Here is a 21244-nt window from a genome sequence, read left to right on the forward strand (position 1 = left end):
TACTGGAATATTGCTAAAAGCGGCGTAAAACCATACTCACTCACTCACTCAAAATTGACAGTCAACTGGTACTTACAGCAATATTGCTCCAGAATGTCAATTTGTTTATGTAAACAAAATACAGTATCTGATATTGATATCATATCGTTTACAAAAACAAAACAAAAATCTGAGTGATATCTGGATGAAGCTGAATTCAGTATTCATATGAACTGTTTCTTTCTTTCGCTAATTCATTTATAAACATTGAGAATAAAAAAGGACTGAGAGCGCATCCCCGTCGAACACCAATATCACAATCAATCAGCTGTGAATAAAAATGATTAATTTTAGCACAAGCAGATACGTGGTTGTAGATTGATTGAATAAATTTATATATTTTTGGAGAAATACCTCTTTGCTATAACATTGACCAAAGTTTTCATCTATTAGTTAGATATATTTTCCCTTTTCTTTTTGATAAATAACGTTCTTATATTGATTGCAGAATTAAAACAGTATCAATAGGGGAATATCCGACGGAAACCTGCTTCAGATTCAACAATCTGTATGCGGCAGTCCAGAAAGACCATCTTCTGTTGAACATAGAATATTTATACACTTTACTAAATATACTGAAAATAGTTACGCCTCTATAGTTATTTGGCGCGGGAACATCACAGTGAACATTTTAAACAAAGGAACAATTACCCCTACAGTCCAAGATTTAGGAAAATGGTCAAATAAAGTATTAGTTTGTTGTTTAACGCCGCACTCATCAGTATTCCAGCTATATGACGGCGGTTCTGTAAATAATCGAGTCTGGACCCAGACATCCAGTGATTGACATCATGAGCATCGATCCACGCAATTGGGATACATGCATCAACCACCCGATTCCGTTAGTCGCCTCTTACGACGAGCATAGTCGCCTTTTACGTCAAGCATGGGTTGCTGAAGACCTATTCTACCCCGGATCTTCACGGGTCAAAACAAAGTATTAAATGACATCAACATCAACAAGTAAGGTAATAATATGTCATGCGCACCCTCAAACAATTCAGCAATCACCCCGAGACGATTCCTCGGCTAAATGTTATCTATGAAATATTTTCATCAGAGACGAGCATTTAACCAACTAATCATAACTTGTTGAAATGAAAATATTTTGGTAGTCTTTGATTTAATTAAAGGAACATATTAAATGTGAGTACAGTTTGCTTGTTTAACTGGGTTGAAGTCAAAACGGCCTCATGTAAAACGGGCCACGAAAAAGGCTATACTGACCCCCAAAAAGTCAAAACGGCCACAAAAAAATATCAAAACGGCCCCATACCCATAGTCAAAAAGTCGGCTGCACGTGCGGTTCCAAATTCAATTTAGCGCGGTTAAATCTACATGTAACCCCGATCTGCATTGAAAACACAGTTCTCCTAAATGAACTCAAAGTCATTTCTTAATTAATTAAATATACTTGCAATTGTTATGAAGTATTTGAGCATGACACGGTAAATATAGAACCTTGCATGTGATCAGAGACCATATAATAGATTATAATAATCTATTATATGGTCTCTGATGTGATCAAGTATATCGAGCTCCCCACCACAATATATCTTTCCCAGAACTCTACAGTACAATATGGGTTGCATACGCTGGCGTGGAGTTTGTTGGCGAAATGAGACAAGGGAGATAATCGTCTTTACTCTTTGTTTGCGGAGGTAATAAAAGTGTAAACTTCCGGTGGCGGTATGTGTTGATTTGTTTTGGGTATCAGTTGAATAGAAAGGTTACAGAAGAAAGGTGGGTTATAAAAGACATTTTTGTGCAATGATCTACTGAGTGCAGTTTAAATGTTTCAGTTTCTGATTTACTTTGCACTGATTTTGTTGTTGTTTTGCCAAAAAAACTGGTCGATTTCTCTCTTCAGTCGAGACGAGACTAACTATCCAAAGAATCTCTATCGAACCATTCAATTTTGTTGCACATGTTAATCATTTGAACAGAAATATGCAATGGAATGTCTTTTCCATTCTTAATATGGGACAAAAACAATTGTTTTCTTTGACACTTTGACTTCATTCTTTTTCGTGAAATTGATATCAAAATCTAAACATTAATGGAAAATTACATTTGGTGCATGACTTACGTGATGTATGCTCACAAACCTTCATCAGTCACCACCATACTGGATTGTTGTTTCTAGCCTAGATACTTCAAATATATATTTAAGAGAAATCTGGACTTTGTCTTCAGATATCAACCATGGCAGCAACCCGAGAGAAAAGGAGCAATGCTGGTGCTAAGATGGCTCGTCTCCTTGATGACGAGGAGGAAGATGACTTCTATAAGACAACATATGGGGGCTTTACAGAGGTGAGACTGCTTGCTGTCCTCAACAGAATTTGTCAGTAATTCTTGTCCCCTAAGATACATCTTCATTTATCAATCAGTATTCCAGCTTTATCACAGCTGCCTGTGAATGGTGAAGTCTGGACCAGAAAAAGCAGTAACATTAATGACGTGCAATGATTTAGGCACAGTAAACTGAGTGTAATATATCTCCATATCACCCTCGATTTGTTTTTAGCTCGATTCATAAAAAAATGACGCGACCAGTAGCTGTCCAATACAAAATTCTGTGATCAGAGATGCGAGCGATGGTGGTGGCAGGGCTTTTTTTCTTACATGAGATATCAACATTATGTACAGTCTCTTTAAAGATGCTGATAAAATGTACAAGCTTTTAAAATATTTTCCCAAATTTTAATAATGATGGCATCCTGAATAGATTCCGACCTCGGAAATGTCGAACAAGTCCATTCTACGAACTTGTTGGTTGAGTTTGGTATTTCCTGCATATTCTCACAATCCTCACATTGATTAACTGTACCTTTTCTCCTGATACCCATTGTCATATCTCTCCAACCTTTGGATGCGATCATTTATCTGCGTAGCCCTGCTACATCTGTGGTAACAACTTACTACACACTTCCCTCTAAAATATAACGTTCTTCAATATATGATGCCATCATGTTGCAAGAGCATATTCAAACCTCCAAAAAAGACGTCATGATAGAGAAATGTTTTATCGTGAAATAAACCACGCTTCGTTCTTCAGTGTTCTTTGTGATTTATCGTGTAGCTATCCTACATTTGGTAATAAAGGAATTATTACACTCACATTTGTGCCATACTGATTTTACAAAATATGGGTACCGTATTCGATGCAATAAGCGCCCTGCTCTAATAAGCGCCCACGGCGATATTTACTAATATATTTGCTGGTGAACAATTTCAATTAGCACCCCTTCCGATTGATCAATGTACAAAAGATTTATTTATTCGCGTATAATACACAATTAAATTCTGGAAAAATATGTCTGTCGTATATAAACATTTCAGGCTGTCAGCATAAACCACAAAGTTTATCTTTCAACTCTGTTTTTATTTTCACCAAAATAACATTCTATTAAGAGCCCCCTCTTTCTAATTGTGAGAGCGCCCTGGGCGCTTATTACGTCGAACACGGTAACCTTCACTCATGAAATACAAAAATTCTGACCCTGGTTATGTAAATTCAGTATGACAGTATGTGATGATCATCTCTATATGTTTCCTTTGCCTTTCAGGAAGTTGAAGACAACGATTACCAGTCTGAGAATTCTGAATCGGATGCAACAGACTCTGACATAGACATTGATGAAGATGACGAAGCCCGCAGCGATTTGGACGATGATGAACCTCTGCGTAAGAAGAGGGGCGTGGATACCAAAGCTTATAAGGTAAGGAGACAGTCTGCAAACAGGCTTGTTAAGAGCAAGTCCATTGATATGCTGAGGGCCTGGGATTTAAACAAAATAATAATCTGTTGAAATCCTTGAAAAAAATACTTCTCCTGAGGTTTTTAAAAAAAAAGAAGTTTTATGTAAAAACAAATTGTATGGCTGCTCCATTTCAGTACTGTACTGAAGCATGTCATCAATCCCAATTGGGTGGATCGATGCACATGATTTCAATTACTGAATTGTCTCGCCCAGACTTGATTATTTCCAGACCGCCGTCATATAGCTGGAATATTGCTGAGTGCGATGTTAAACAACAAACCAACCAACTCCAGACCATATCTATGACATAATCAAAACAGATTTGGATTATGAGGGTTCTAGAGAATTTATATTCAGATGGTGTCCGATGCAGTCAAATTGCAAGGTGTTAATGGAACGGAAAGATATTATTGCAAAGCGCAAAGAAACCAACAAAGAAACCAAACAAATATGAACCTGAATATAAAATACTTTCCCAGCATTTATTTGACAACTTTGTGGTCGTCTACAACTTTGTTTCCTGTTTCTATGGTCACCATGCACCAGTAATAGACACATAATGTACAGGATTTATTTGACAACTTTGTGGTCGTCTACAACTTTGTCTCCTGTTTCTATGGTCGCAATGCACCAGTAATAGACACATTATGTACAGGATGCTGGTCACGAATATAAGCTTTTTCGATCACAGGGAACAGTTGCTAATTTTTCATTTCGATTTCATTATTTCAATTTGACTTTTGACATTTCATGCTTTTGTTAACTTTGGCATCAAGATGAAAATATACATGATTTTGAAAAACACAATGTACCAATACTTTCCAAACATATTGTGATACGTATTCATTTGTTCTTCATATTGGGGTATGTCATTTACACTGCACATCTCTAGGCCTTTCAGGGGAAGAAATCCCAATACAGTATAGACAATAGATGCCTTCACTTGAGAATGTCTTGAATTTAACCTTGCCCTACTCATCTGATTAGTAAGGGCATGGTGTATTATCGGTATATCGATATATTGAGGAGGTTCATTCTTTCCCCGATACGTATTACTATATAATTTTTTCATGCTCGATATATTGGATGATTTCAATTTGGGAGTTTTATGATGTTTTTAATAGGGCCGCAAGGAATACACTTGGGAAAATACAGTTTGTATCATGAATATAGGGTAGCGAATACGAATAATAATTCACGAATACAATAACAAGTCAGCAGTTGATGTATTATTTGTCATATTCAGCATGTTCAGTGAGGCAACAACAACATAAATTATTTGACATGGTTTGTTAATTTTTATTATATTATTAAATATATTATTCAATTATATACTGCATTTATCCAGGTACTAGTATCTGCTCAAATGCAACAATGACCAGTGACCACAATACTGTCAAATTAAATAGTATAAGAGTGTTGTCTTATGAAGAAATCTATGCATAAAATATGTTCTTATGGGTATTTTTTTTATGTAGATGCATATGCTTGCATATTCATAAATATTCGATTCTAGTGGCCACGAATTCAACTCATGAATGGATACGGTTTGATTCACCGAATACGCGAATGAATCGTAACAGCCCTAGTGTGTAATGATATGTACTTGCCAAATGCCCTCGCTGTATTGTGTGAGATGGATATGTATACAAATATACAAATTTACTTGTAAAATAAACAAAACAACATTATTGGCATTGTACAGTGCAGTAATGCAACACAAGCCCCACCCCTTCTATTATTGGGAAACGTTAGTCCATCTGGTCATTTGCTGGTATAAAGGAGAATGCTTGCTTCGTAGCCAATCATGTTCAACATAATCATTTGTATCAACATGAAGAATGTGTGACACTTTCTTCTCTTCAGGAGCCTGTGAAGAAAGACGCCTCGGAGAGAAAGCCGGCAGAGAGAAAGAAACACAAGGCCAAGTCTGAGATTTCTTCTGTCCAGATCTACTCCTCAAACGGTAGACTTCTCCTCATATTGCAGTGTTAGAAATTGGCACTAGTCCTATAGTCCTAGTCAAACTGCCCAATGGTAAAGGTATCATAAGGACTAGTAGAAATTTGTCTTTTTTTAGGGTTTTGCTATATGCTATCATTATAAGAAGGGGCGGTCGGGTAGCCTAGTGGTTAAAGCGTTTGCTCATCACGCCGACGAACCGGGTTCGATTCCCGACATGGGTATAATGTGTGAAGCCCATTTCTGGTGTCCCCCGCTGTGATATTGCTGGAATATTGCTAAAAGTGGCGTAAAACTAAACCCACTCACTCATTATAAGGACTAGTGGACTGTACTGTTAGTTTCTAACCCAGTAATGCTCAAACAGTGTGTGTTTAGTTTGTCGCCACACTCAGTAATATTTTACTTATATTATTATATGAAGGTAGTCTGTTAGTAATACATTCGGGGGCTCATCTATCATGTCTATTAATACCATATTCGACGTAATAAGCACCCTGCTCTAATAAGCGCCCACGGCGATATTTGCTAATATATTGGCTAGTGAACAATCTCAATTAGCACCCCTTCCAATTGATTAATGTACACAAGACTTATTTATTTGTGTATAATACGCACTCGTATATTATATGCACCATTAATTATGGGCAATTAAATCCTGGAAAAATATATCTGTGTTGTATATATACATTTCAGGCTGTCAGCATAAACCACGAAATTTACGATCTTTCAACTCAAAATAATAGTCTAATAAGAGCCTCCTATTTCTAATTTTGAGAGCGCCCTGGGCGCTTATTACGTTGAATACTGTATACATAGTTTAGTTTCTAAAACAATTTATGACCTAAGTGGAATAGTTATTGAATCATGAACTTTATCAAAGGGACAGGGAAAAATTATTTCACTTGGGAGTTATTTCTCTTTATTGCAAAAATGATTTTCATCAATCATGAACAAAGTACCTCTAAATTTGCAAGCCTTTTACACAGAAACCGTACGTATCAGTTCATGAATCTATCCATAGCTAACATATAATAATGGCTGCCGATAACCCAACAGAACTTGTTATGTTCAATATCAGAACATTTTCAGAGTATTTTTGCGACAACTCTTTACATAGGCTGATGATAGTAGACCTTATCCGTAAATGGTTTGATGATGAGACGACAACATTTTATGAAAGCATATCATTTGCACACATGACAATGTGTATGTAGCTTTTCGTAACATGTTCAGTAATTTTCTTTGTTGAAACAAACGATAATAAAAGTATAAATGAAAAAGTTAATTATTTTTTAAGAAACATCAGCTTTGTTCCTTACAAACCTTTTTATGACAGAGAGACATCACCATTAGCATCAACCACCACCTGGACGTCCATTTGAAATGCTGCATGACCCGGTTTGTTAGTGCAACAAATGTCTTTCTGGGGATGCTTCGAAAATTCATAAGAATTGGGGTTGGACGTAGTGACCCACTATGAGCCTATTTCGGAGGGGGTTTGGTGAAAATCCGAAAGAATGAACCCGTAGATGATGCAGTTAGCCTTCAGAGGATGGTTTGATTTGATCTAATGTTAAGATTTGGCAGGCAGGGGGTTGAACATTCTTTCCATTTCTTTCCATGTCGATGTTTGATGTAATAAGCGCCAAGCTCTCAAAATTACAAATAGAGGGATCTCATTAGAATTATTCTGGTGAAAAAAAAAACAGTTGAAAGATACATTTCGTGGTGTGTGCTGACAGCCTGAAATGTTTATATAAGGCAGATATATTTTTCTAGAATTTAATTGCCCATAATTAAGGTTTCACGAGTGCGTATTATACGCAAAAAAATAAATCTTGTGTACATTGATTAATCGGAAGGGGTGCTATTTGGGCTGGGTCACTAACCAATATATTAGGAAATATTGCCGTGGGCGCTTATTACAGCGGAGCGCTTATTACATCGAATACGGTACTCTTTAAGCTGTCATGATGCAGTGGGGTAGCCTAAAGCACTCACGGAAATGAAAAAAAACCTGTTTTTTTTACCTCAGATCTTAAATACATGCAGTTAATATACAAAATATGTAAATATTCAAACAACTAAATTAGTACTTATTTGGCCGTTGCACAAATACAGCGTATCAAATGTTTTTATGCCTCTTTACATGTAAAAGTGAGTAAAAATGTGAATAAAACAGACTATTGTGAAACAGGGTATAACGAGGTGTAATTAGATCAAGGTGACCTATGACACCTTGACGACAGGTGAGAACAGGTGCATAATGCCTATAGTCTGTTTCTGCTATGTCAATTTGGACTTAGTTTTATTTTTGAATGTTGAAAGTGCAGACAAATTCCTCCTGTAAAGTACATTTTGTATTGTTCACTGAGATCAAACTAGCAAATCCAGACTAGTACTTTTCGAGTTGTTTTGTTATTTCATATTTATAGCTACGTAACACGTTGTGTCGATTTTTAAATTGAGAAAAACAGTTGTTTTTTTCATTTCCGTGAGTACTTTAGCGGTCGCTCATCATACCAAAGACCTGGGTTATATACGCCACATAGTGTGAAGGCCATTTCTGGTGTCCCTGGCCAAGATATGGCTGGGATAGTGTTGAAAGCAGTGTGAAATCTTACTCAGTCACCCAGGCTATGACACAGGGATTAATCTAGGATTTGTAAATAAATTGGGACAATGTAATTATTTTGTTGAAAATTTGTATATTTAATTGTTTTTTTTCTTCTTCCATTCAGAGGTCTTTTAAAATTGGATTTTAACATTACATTAAATGCAATAATGTAAATCTAAACGTTAAGGCCTCTTCTTCCTTATAGGCCCTCTACCAGTGAAATAAATACTAGTGATAGCTATAACACCATGGCATCAGTTATAGTGAGTGAGTATGGTTTTACGGCGCTTTTAGCAATATTCCAGCAATATCACAGCAGGGGACACCAGAAATGGGCTTCACACACTGTACCCATGTGGGGAATCAAACCCAGGCCTTCGGCGTGACAAGCGAACGCTATAACCACTAGACTACCCCACCGCTCCTCATCAGTTATAACTACGCAGTGTATGTACAGGATATTAGAACTTCTTAATTTGGGAATTTTTGCTGATGTTTGCTGCAGATTTGGGGCCGAACATTTGCCTCTGAGCAGGTCGAGATATATTTTCAGCTGCAGCTTGAAAACCACATATATAAATATTTTTTTATTAAAACTATCTTGCAACAATGTATTTTTTGTGGCGGGCGATTTCATAATTTTTTCAAAAGTCTAAAGCATCATTATTATTTTTTAGCATTGTCTGGGATACGTTTTTCAGTACAGGCAGCCACCAGAATATCAGAGTTAGAAATTGGCACTAGTCCTATAGTCCTTCTCAAACTGGCCAATAGTTTAAGGGGGTGGAAGACCCAGGTTCGATTCCTGACATGGGTACAATGTGTGAAGCCCATTCCTGGTGTCCCCCACCGTGATATTGCTTGAATATTGCTATAAGCGGCGTAAAACCATACTCACTCACTCAATAGTTCAGGTATCATAAGGATGAGTAGAAATTTGCCGTTTTTAAGGGTTTTGCTATATGTTATCATTAGAAGGACTAACTATGTTAGTTTCTACCCCTGAATGTCCAATGAAATACGGACTTGTGTCTATTGTAGAGAGGAAGTCGCTGCGCCATTCGACTGCTGTCAAGTCCCAGGCGACCGCCAAGCGAGAGCAAGAGCGGGAGCAGAAGAACAAGATGATGAAGGAGATCGCCGCCAAGAAGAATGTGACGTCCGTCAGGCGCCTCACACAGGATGAACTTCTGGCTGAGGCCAAGATCACAGAACAGCTGAACCTCAAGAGCCTGGGTGAGTTGCTGTCTGTCTGTGAGCGTGTGTCTGTCTGTCTGTCAAAAGATTGCCTTGCAACTCAATGTAATAACTGCTTTACTTGGTGCCTTTGACTCAAGAGCCTGGGTGAGTTGTGTCTGTTGGCCATATTTACAATACAAATAAATAAACTGCCTGTCCGTCCATCCGTGTCTGTCCATCCATCCATCTGTCAAAAGGTTGCTTTGCAACTCAATGTAATAACCACTTGACTTGTTGCCTTTTACTCAAATTTCAACTTTTCTCTCACCTACCTAATGTTAGTGTTCTGTAGCCAAAGTAATGCTTGGAGCCAATGTAAGGTTTGAAGCTATGGTAAGGTTTGGAGCCAACAGCTGAAAATTAAATTAGGATATTTTGTTTTTTTTCCGTTTCATTTTTGTTTATCTTGAGTCTTGAATAGGAAAAAACCTTGATTGATATTGTGGTACGATGACGCAGAATAAACAAAGTCACGAAACCTGCCTCCTAGTCAAGCCCATGCTGCTTGAGACATGGAATCTCCAAGAAGTCTTGATGATGGCTAACTGCTAAACAAACTTTGGATTAACATTGCACTTAAGACCGTAGGTGTTCTGCATCATCAGTGATGTGCCAGAGTCTCATGAATGGCCCCTGGTGTTTGTTCTACCTTTAGGCCAGACAAAATATAATTATGTTTCAGGTAACATGGACCCAACAACTATGGGTCAGTAGGTCAGGTTCTATTTTTTAATAGTATTTTTTTGTACAATGTTTAACGACGTTGTCTTGTTTAGGACTATTATGTAGTTACAATCTTTCTGCAATTTGTAGGTCAAAATAATGACTCCATGTGATTTTTGTTCCAGTGTTAAATATGGACTTTTCTGATTAAATGCAATGTTTTTATTCTTATCTGATGCGACCCGTGAAGATCCGGATTAGAATAGGTCTTCAACAACCCATGCTTGCTGTAAAAAGTCACTATGCTTGTCGTGAAAGGCGATTAACGGGATCGGGTGGTCAGACTCGCTGACTTGGTTCATGCATGTCATCGATCCCAATTGCGTGGATCAATGCTCATGATATCAATCACTGTATTGTTTGGTCCAGACTCAATTATTTACAGACCACCGCCTCCGTGGTCTTGTGGTAGAGCATCCGCCAGGAGAGCGGAAGGTCTGGGATTCAATTCCTGGCCGCGTCATACCAAATGACGTTAAAAGATGGTACTTGTTCTTACCCTGTCTGGCGCACGGCATTAAGGGGCTAAAACAAGGACTGTTCGGCTCGGAGTCAGTATACTGTGTCTGAGTGGGGTATTCATGTTAAACTGCGGCATGGTATCTCATTGAGCTAATACTATAAATCGGCATCAGTCCGGACTAGTACAAGCAGCCACACACACACACACACACACACACACACACACGCGACGTTAAACCCAATTTCACCTCACCTCACCTATTTACAGACCACCATTATATAGCTGGAATATTGCTGAGTGTGGCGTTAAACAACAATCCAACCAACCAAATCTTATCTGATGCTGACCAATAACACTGTGTTGCGTCAGGTAAGGTAAAACATGGGTTTCTCATCAGCTTTTGTCAGCGGTGATAAAAAACATTTGGTTAAAAAGGGAAGCAATGGGTCATTCTGGTACCTGAAACACAAGTATTATTTTTGTTTCCCAGCACTTTTGCTTTTATTTGCAATTTTGAATGAATGTTCCCTCAGTTCTGTTCATTGCCCGTCTTGTTAGCCAGGGAACTGTATCTCCATACTACCATGATTAACACCTGGACTCAGCAATAGCTTCAGTACCATCTGTTATGTTGTCAGAAACCTACGAACGTCTGGAATCCGAGAAGAAGAAAGTGCGGGTTACGAAGCAGGCGTACCGAGGTCCGATCATCCGCTACCAGTCACTAGCCATGCCTGTTGTGGAGGAGGTCGTCACTGAGCCGGACATCAATGTTGATGAAGACAGGTGGGATACTCCAGGTCATGCGTGTCTTCAAGGTCACAGGGGGCACGGGTGGCCCAGTCGTCTAAGGCGCCGTGATTCGCTGTGCAGAGTTGTATCCCTTTGGCACGCCAGATACCTATGATTGTGGGTTTGAATCCCGGTTCATCCGAATTATGTTTCTAGGTTTGTCAGCACCATACCCGTGCTCATGGGGTTCACCGAGGTGGTAAACGTCTGAGACCTTCATGACTTCGGACTTTGCTCCCACATTCAGCTGACACGACGTGATATAATTGGAATACTGTTGAAAGCGGCGTTAAATCCACCTCACTCACTCACTTCAAGGTCACAGGGGGGGTAGCCTAGTGGTAGCCTAGTGGTTAAAGCGTTTGCTCATCACGCCGAAGTCCCGGGTTCGATTCCCGATATGGGTACAATGTGTGAAGCCCATTTCTTGTGTCCCCTGCCATGATATTGCTGGAATATTGCTTAAAGCGGCATAAAACCATACTCACTCACTCAAGGTCACGGGGCCTTTTTGTTAAAACATTTGGATAGGAGATGATTATGTAAAAAGGCTGTGTCATTCATTGCCAGGCCTGGAGGGCATCGGCGCCGTAATTTGCCATGCTGACTTGTTTCCCTTAGGTATGTCAGAAACCAATGATCATGGGTGACAACCATGATTAGACCTGTTTATCACTACAGGCTTTCCTGCCAGACCGCCTCCGTGGTCCTGTGGTAGAGCGTCCGCCCGGAGAGCGGAAGGTCCAGGGTTCGATCCCGGGCCGCGTCATACAAAAAGACGTTAAAAGATTGTACTTGTTGTTACTCTGTCTGGCGCTCGGCATTAAGGGGCTAAAACAAGGACTGGTCGGCTCGATGTCAGTATACTGTGTCTGAGTGGGGTATTCATGTTAAACTGCGGCATGGTATCTCAGTGAGCTAGCACTATAAATCGGCATCAGTCCGGACTAGTACAAGCAGCCACACACACACATACACGTGCATGCACGTCGCTATATAAGTGCAATAATCTTGGACGCGACGTTAAACCCAATTTCACCTCACCTCACCTTTCCTGCCAAATCAAGGTGTCATGCCGAGCTATGACTTTGTTTGTTCAACGCTGCAGCTATATTTAAGAAAACGTTTATGATAACAATTTCTGGTTTATTGCATATATATAGCCATGTTTTGATGTAAATCCTTACACCGTTATCATGCTGGAGTGACAAAAACCTGTTTGCTAGTTGTCATCTATTACCTGTTGATGTCAATGTTAATCTGCCATGCATATATACCTCTCTTCACTTGGTTGTGGGGCAGTCAGGTAGCCTAGTGGTTAAAGTGTTCACTCGTCACACTTAAGACCCGGGATCGATTCCCGACATTTGTACAATGTGTGAAGACCATTTCTGGTGTCGGACGTGATATTGCTTGAATATTCCACTAGGGGTGTCATGATAAATCGAAATTGCGATATTGCTATTGGTAGGCACTTCAAGTCAATAAATCGATTGTTAAATCAGTTAGGAATATCGATAGTTTGGACTGTATTTACCATATTTCCGATTGAGTCACCAAAACACGCTCGCAGTTAAAAATAATAATGTTGAAGTTTCTTTTTCTTAAATTATTAGGGTAAAAAAACTTCACATTTCTCAAACTTTACTTTTATTTGTTGTTATGGTTATCATATTTAAAGGAAACTTCAGTTCCAAAGTTTAATTCAACTCTAAAATCCATCTAAAATGATACACTGAAAACTATCGATATTTATCACAATAGTTGCTTGCAATATCAATAATTATCGCAATAGTGATTTCAAGATGAATAGTCACCCCTATTTTCCATATTCTCCCTGATTATGATCCTTGGGTTGTCATGGCCAGCAACCAATACTTGCCGTAAAAGGCGACTATGCTTGTCGATAGAGGCGACTAACGGGATCGGGTACTCAGGCTCGCTGACTTGGTTGATGCATGTCATTGATCCCAATTGCATGGATCGATGCTCATGATATTAATCACTGGATTGTCTGGCCCTGACTCGATTAATTACAGACCGCCATCATATAGCTGGAATATTGCTGCGTTCATCAACAAACCAACCCAACCAATACCATGCCCAGACCATTGGTGTTAGTTTTACCAAAAAAGTTCTGCATAAAACTGCCTTTCCTGCCACATTAAGCTGACATGTGGAATACATGACAGCCTGCTCACTCTCAATATTCTGTCTTCAGTTCGGATGCTCACAGGAAGACGGATGTTGTAAGGACAGGGGAGCGATGTGAACGGACATTTATTACGTTCACAGATGAAGGCACATACAAGGATGTTTTCCCCCAGAAGAGGTCAAGGCCACCTGCGAAACAGCTCTGTCCAATCACACGCCAGCCTGCTAAGTATTATGATCCAATCACACAGACCCCCTACTCCACACTCCAGGCATTCCGGTGTATACGAGACGCGTATTCCCAGCAGTTGGAGGGACAGAGAGCTCTTCAACAGAAGAAGAGAGAAAAGACCCCCGTGCCATCAACATCGCAGACAGTGACCGTGTCTTCATAGCTGTGCTCGTGGGATTGTGCACATCCTCGAATATCCAGGGTAGCCATGGACTCACACACCTCCATTGTTTCATTTTGAGTCTGATTCGAAATGACATACCGTATTCGACGTAATAAGAGCCCCGGGCGCTCTCAAAAGTAGAAAAAGGGGGCTCTTATTAGAATAAAATTTTGGTGAGAAAATAATTTGAGTTAAAACATTGTAAATTTTGTAGATTATGCTTACAGCCTGAAATGATACAAAAGAAAAGTATGTGCATAGCATACATACATGGCAGACATATTTTCCAGAATTTAGTTGCCCATAATTAAGGGCGAATATAACACAAAAAAGCGTATTATACACAAACAAATAAGTCTTGTGTACATTGATCAATCGTACGGGGTGCTAATTGGGATTGTTCACTAGCCAATATGAGCAAATATCGCTGTGGGCGCTTATTATGTCGAATACGGTAATTAATCCTAAGGTAACGCTCCAATCATGTGACATTGCCTTGTCATTGACAAACAAAGGACTCAACTTGTTGTGTTCCAGCGTTGGAAATATAGAATATTGCAAGGCTGCCATCAGGACCCACAGACTTTAGATGCTGCAGGCCCTGACCAAACTCTTCAGATCCTCATTTAATAAATTGCATCTTATTCTGACCAATAGTAAATTTTACTACATACCCTCAGGACCTATACAAATTTGGAACCTGTGAAGAGCAGGGGTAGAATAGGTCCTCAGCAACCCATGCTTGCCATAAAAGGCGACTATGCTTGTTGTAGGCTCGCTTGTGGTCAGGCTTGCTGACTTGGTTGATGCATGTCGTATCCCAATTGCGTGGATTTATGCTCATGATGTCAATCACTGGATTGTCTGGTCCAGACTATTTACAGACCGCCATTATTTAGCTGGAACAATGCTGAGTGACATGTTAAACAACATATAAACAAACAAACAAACAAACAATCAAAACAAATTTGGAAGTACAGTCACGACATTAGATGTACCTATGGCAGATGCTAATTTCGAAAACTGTTGTATACTGAATACATCTCAAGATCAACTGGGATCTCCTGATAGCACTAATATCCCACCCCCTCCCCTCCAGGGCAGTGGGGTAGCCTAGTGGTTAAAGCGTTCGCTCGTCACTCAGAAGACCCGGGTTCGATTCCCGACATGGGTACAATGTGTGATGCCCATTTCTGGTGTCCCCCGCCGTGATATTGCTGGAATATTGCTAAAAGCGGCGTAAAACCATACTCACTCACTCACCCAAGGGAGCAAGTTAGTTGCAGTGAGGTGGCCCAGTGATATAAGCATTCGCTCATCCTCCGAAGACCTGAGTTTGAGTCCCCATGTAGGTACTATTCTCCACATGAGTTCACACCAATTTCTGGTGTCCCCCCGCCATGGTATTGCTAGAATTTGGCTATATCACTAACTCAGCTGAAGCTCAATGCCCTGGTGCCCAGTGCCGGTCTAGATCAAGATATTGCTATAAACTCAATATGTGGAGTTATAGCATAATTTCGGGGGCACGGGTGGCTCAGTCGTCTAAGGAGCTGTGATTCGCTGTGCAGAGTTGCGTCCCTTGGGCATGCCAGAAACCTATGATTGTGGGTTCGAATCTCGGTTCGCCCCGATTATGTTTCTAGGTTTGTCAGCACCATACCCGTGCTCGTGGGTTTCACCGAAGTGGTAAACGTCTGAGACCTGCATGACTTCGGGCTTTCCTCCCACATTAAGCTGACACGCCGCGATATAACTGGAATAATGTTAAAAGTGGTGTTAAACTTAACTCACTCACTCACTATAACATAATTTCAGTGTAACAAATAGACAGTTTGTTGTATATCATAAACTCAGTGCATCATATATTCCCCAACCAGAAGGGATTGTTCAACAGGAAGTTGTCATCACTTGATGTAGTGTTATTTATGTACTGCATTAGGTACCTCCTGGGTTGGTGGTCCAGTGAACTATTTGTCACCTACAATGAAAATAACTGTAAATAAAGTATGTTCTTTTGATAAGTAGGTGTTTGTTTTGTGCTGTGGCTCTATTATACTACTCAACATTTGATTTTTGTTTTTTTGTTGTTTAACGCCGCACTCAGCAATATTCCAGCTATACGACTGCGGCCTGTAAATATTCGAGTCTGGACCACACAATCCAGTAAGCCAAAGGTTCGATCCCAGACGAGTCATACCCAAAGACGTTACGAAATGGTACTTGTTGTTACCCTGCCTGGAGCTAGGCATTGAGGAGCTTATCAAGGACTGGTGGGCTTGGAGTCTGTATACTCTGTCTGAAAGGGGTATTGATGTTAAACTTCGGCTTAGTATCTCAGTGGGCTAGCCCTATAAATCAGCATAAGTCCAGACTAGGACAAGCAGACGCACCTCACCTTTTTCTGACGTGGTGCAACCGTCTCCTGCAGGCTATCATGGCTTGTAGATGGTTGGATCCTGACCTGGCGGCAATGATTGGGTTCAATGACTCTCAATCAGCCTAGTCACAGAGCCTCACCATCCGATCCTCATAAGTTGCCTCTTATGCATGCATGGGGAGATGTAGATCTATTGTACCCATGATCTTATGGGGTTGTTCAGTCAGTAATTCCAAGTCATTACAAGGGGCACGGGGGTCCAGCCCCCTAAGGCTTTGCAATTCGCTGTGCAGAGTTGTGCACCTTGGCACACCAGAAACCTATCACTTAAGGTTCAAATCTGATTCACTCTGATTATGTTTCTAGGTTTGTCGGCACCATACCCGTGCTCGTGAGTTTCGTCGAAGTGGTAAACGTCTGGGGCCTGCATCACTTAGGGCTTTCCAACCACATTAATCTGGCATGCTGTGATACAACTTGAATACTGTTAAACGCAGCGTTAAATCCAAATCACTCACTCTATGCGATTACAAATCACACGAAAAGGACCCAACATGGGTGTAATCAATTCATAAACATACGCTCGTGAGTCCTCGTATGCTTCAGCTGGAGAGCGGAACGTTCGGGGTTCGATCCCTGGCCGCGTCATACAAAAAGACGTCCACAGATGATCCTGGATGCTACCCTGCCTGGCGCTTGGCATTAAGAGACTAAAACAAGGACTGGTCGGCTCGGGGTCAGTATACTGTGTCTGAGTGGGGTTTTCATGTTAAACTACGGTATTGTATCTCAATGGGCTAGCACTATAACATCGATATTAGTCCGGACAAATACAAACAGACAGACCCCACCCACACCCACCCACACATGCAAGCGCGTCACTATAAAAGTGCAATAATCTTGAATGCGACATTAAACCCTATGTCACCATACACACACACACACGCACACACACGCACACACACACACGCACGCACACACCCACACAGTCGTAGCGCAAGGGCGATTGTAACTCCCATACTTTAAGACCGACTTACGAAGTCATAGTGCTAAGGAGCAATCTATCCATGGGGATTCCAGGTTAGTACAGATCCGAGCAATCTATCCATGGAGATTCCAGGTTAGTCCAGATCCTAGCAATCTATCCATGGAGATTCCAGGTTAGTACAGATCCTAGCAATCTATATGACTTTTAGATGTGGAAACCTTTATCCTAGCAATCTATCCATGGGGATTCCAGGTTAGTCCAGATCCGAGCAATCTATCCATGGAGATTCCAGGTTAGTATACAGATCCTAGCAATCTATCCATGGGGATTCCAGGTTAGTACAGATCCGAGCAATCTATCCATGGAGATTCCAGTTTAGTCCAGTTCCGAGCAATCTATCCTTGGGGATTCCAGGTTAGTACAGATCCGAGCAATCTATCCATGGGGATTCCAGTTTAGTCCAGATCCGAGCAATCTATCCATGGAGATTCCAGTTTAGTCCAGATCCGAGCAATCTATCCATGGAGATTCCAGGTTAGTATACAGATCCTAGCAATCTATCCATGGGGATTCCAGGTTAGTACAGATCCGAGCAATCTATCCATGGAGATTCCAGTTTAGTCCAGTTCCGAGCAATCTATCCTTGGGGATTCCAGGTTAGTACAGATCCGAGCAATCTATCCATGGGGATTCCAGTTTAGTCCAGATCCGAGCAATCTATCCATGGAGATTCCAGGTTAGTATACAGATCCTAGCAATCTATCCATGGAGATTCCAGGTTAGTACAGATCCGAGCAATCTATCCATGGAGATTCCAGTTTAGTCCTGATCCGAGCAATCTATCCATGGAGATTCCAGGTTAGTACAGATCCGAGCAATCTATTCATGGAGATTCCATGTTAGTACAGATCCGAGCAATCTATCCATGGGGATTCCAGGTTAGTACAGATCCGAACAATCTATCCATGGAGATTCCAGGTTAGTACAGATCCGAAGAATCTACCCATGGGGATTCCAGGTTTGACTAGATCCGACCAATCTATCCATGGGGATTCCAGGTTAGTACAGATCCGATATTTGCAGTAAGCAGTGACTTGATGGTCTTGGTTCTCATAATATCAGCCACTGAATTATTCTGGTTGCGTGTATACAGTGTGGTAGAAAAGAACAAACAAAAATGCAAGATGAGTAAAATGCTTCACACAAAGGTATAGATTTCGCTTATTCTCGTGTATAGGGTCATAATCATTATTGGCCCGTGAAGATTCCGGGGTAGAATAGGTCTTCAGCAACCCATACTTGCCGTAAAAGGCGACCATGCTTGTCGTAAAAGGCGACTAACGGGATTGGGTGGTCAGGCTCACTGACTTGGTTGATACATGTCATCGATCCCAATTGCGTGGATCGATACTCATGATGTCAATCACTGGATTTTCTGGTCCAGATTCGATTATTTTACAGACCGCCGTCATATAGCTGCAATATTGCTGAGTGCGGCGTTAAACAACAAACAAAAAAGCAAAACAAAACAAAACAAAACATAATCATTATTCCGTGGACATTGGAACTGGGATTTCTGAAAACGAGTTCGGTGTTTTCAAACATGTTTCCAATATGCCCTTGGCAAATAAATTAGATAAAAATCAGGTCGTAATTATAATGAATGGCCCCCTTTTCGCTCTTACATAGGTACATACAGCTTTTTATAAATTGTCTCATCTATAGGAACTTTTGGAACAAATAAGCCTGCCTTGCTCATCAACAGAACAAGGGTACAAGCCTAGTGGTTAAAGCGTTGGCTCGTCGAAGACCCGGGTTCGATTCCCGACATGGGTACAATGTGTGAAACCCATTTCTGGTGTCCCCTGCCGTGATATTGCTGGAATATTGCTAAAAGCGGCGTAAAACCATACTCACTCACGCTCGTTTCGGAACACACCCACGCTGGACATGGCTCGCTGCTGCCGACTCAGCAATATTCCAGCTTTATGACGACTGTCTGTAATTGATTCTGGACCATACAATCTAGTGACTGACATCATGGGTATCGATCTACGCAATTGGGATACGATGACATCCATCAAGCAAATCAGCGAGCCCGACGACCGGTTCTCTTTAGTGTCCACTTATCCTCTTTCTGAAGACCACTCCTAACCTAGCATCTTCATAAGAATATCTTCACGTAATGTGATGAAGGACGATATCACATATCCAGATAACTGTCGTTAAGGATAGCGGTGTGCAAAACTGTAAACTAAAAATGTTTTAACTTCTTTCAGTGGCATTTAGACTGACAGAGTATGGTTTTACGCCGCTTTTAGCAATATTCCAGCAATATCACGGCGGGGGACACCAGAAATGGGCTTCACATATTGTACCCATGTCGGGAATCGAACCCGGGTCTTCGGCGTGACGAGCGAACGCTTTAACCACTAGGCTACCCGACCGCCCCTAGTGGCATTTAGAAGTTGGTGGTATGAAGAAAGACGAGTTCTATGGATGAACAACTTCTTTATTACAATTAGTGCTACGTTTCGGTGTAGATTGTAATAAAGAAGTTGTTCATCCATAGAACTCGTCTTTCTAAAAATGTTTTATCATGGTTGTTCGTTTCTAAGATTGCAAAATCCAACAATTCCTTCCTTGGTTGTATTTAAGGATTACGGTTATAACTTTGTTATTCAGGCTGGAAAGACACTGGCCTTTCTGTCTCAAACGTCGGGACGCCCACAAATCAAGTATGTTAGGATAATTGTTCGTTTGAGGTGAGGTGAGGTGAGGTGAAATTGGGTTTAACGTCGCGTCCAAGATTATTGCACTTATATAGCGACGTGCATGCACGTGTATGTGTGTGTGTGGCTGCTTGTACTAGTCCGGACTGATGCCGATTTATAGTGCTAGCTCACTGAGATACCATGCCGCAGTTTAACATGAATACCCCACTCAGACACAGTATACTGACTCCGAGCCGACCAGTCCTTGTTTTAGCCCTTTAATGCCGAGCGCCAGACAGGGTAACAACAAGTACAATCTTTTAACGTCTTTTTGTATGACGCGGCCCGGGATCGAACCCTGGACCTTCCGCTCTCCGGGCGGACGCTCTACCACAGGACCACGGAGGCGGTCTTGTTCGTTTGAGAGTTTGCAAGCTAATTTCTCGATTGCCTTCGCCACATTTTCTACCTTTGTTGTTTGTTAGTTTTTTGTTTGTGGCCGCACTCAGCAATACTCCATCTCTATGAAGGCGGTCTGAACATAACGGTCTGGAAATAATCTAGTCTGGCTCATACAATCCACTGATTGATATCATGAGCACCGATCCACAATGTCAGCCAACCAGCCCGATCCCGTTAGTCTACTCTTACGCAAAGCATAAGTTGCAGGAGATGTATTCTAACCCGGGTATTCTCTACTTGATGTGTGTGTAGTCTTTCGGAAACTACATGAACTAAAGTATGGCAAATCTTTTGTACCAGCCCCCAATGCGTTTTCAATATCTACTTTTACGTTCTCAAGATAATCTAGAAAAAGAAGATATATATATTTGAGCAGGAATAGCGTACACCAGGTACACTTCAAATAAGATTGTTAGAATAAATTTGTTTATATTTTGTAAAAACTTCGATGAGTATGTCTCGTGATATGACGTGTATCACATTGCATAAAAAGTAGTCAGACTTCCTCTGAACAAACTTTTATCCTAGTACCTAAACATTTCAATT

General features: G+C 40.7%; 1 protein-coding gene across 2 annotated transcripts; it reads left to right on the forward strand.

Moving 5' to 3' along the window:
- Positions 1-1700: 1700 nt before the first annotated feature.
- Positions 1701-15256, forward strand: LOC139461124 (vacuolar protein sorting-associated protein 72 homolog). Of its 2 annotated transcripts, none has more exons than XM_071242669.1 (7): positions 1701-1782; positions 2236-2355; positions 3612-3764; positions 5673-5772; positions 9430-9624; positions 11452-11599; positions 13827-15256. In XM_071242669.1, the coding sequence occupies exons 2-7, from the start codon at positions 2245-2247 to the stop codon at positions 14152-14154; spliced, it is 1035 nt and encodes a 344-aa protein (XP_071098770.1). In that variant the 5' UTR covers positions 1701-1782; positions 2236-2244; the 3' UTR covers positions 14155-15256. The 2 variants fall into 2 exon arrangements, with proteins under 2 accessions (XP_071098770.1, XP_071098771.1); XM_071242670.1 differs by having other exon boundaries at positions 1723-1728.
- The last annotated feature ends 5988 nt before the right edge of the window (positions 15257-21244 follow it).

This window comes from Haliotis cracherodii, unplaced genomic scaffold, assembly GCF_022045235.1.
Source record: "Haliotis cracherodii isolate W230 unplaced genomic scaffold, xgHalCrac1.p SCAF_14, whole genome shotgun sequence".
Classification (NCBI taxonomy): domain Eukaryota; kingdom Metazoa; phylum Mollusca; class Gastropoda; order Lepetellida; family Haliotidae; genus Haliotis; species Haliotis cracherodii.

Excerpts from the sequence above, each read along its gene's own strand:
- LOC139461124 (XM_071242669.1), top strand. The coding sequence starts at position 2,245 with ATGGCAGCAACCCGAGAGAAAAGGAGCAATGCTGGTGCTAAGATGGCT. Across the intron at positions 2,356-3,611 it reads CATATGGGGGCTTTACAGAG|GAAGTTGAAGACAACGATTA; the intron begins GTGAGACTGCTT and ends TTTGCCTTTCAG. Across the intron at positions 11,600-13,826 it reads ATCAATGTTGATGAAGACAG|TTCGGATGCTCACAGGAAGA; the intron begins GTGGGATACTCC and ends TTCTGTCTTCAG.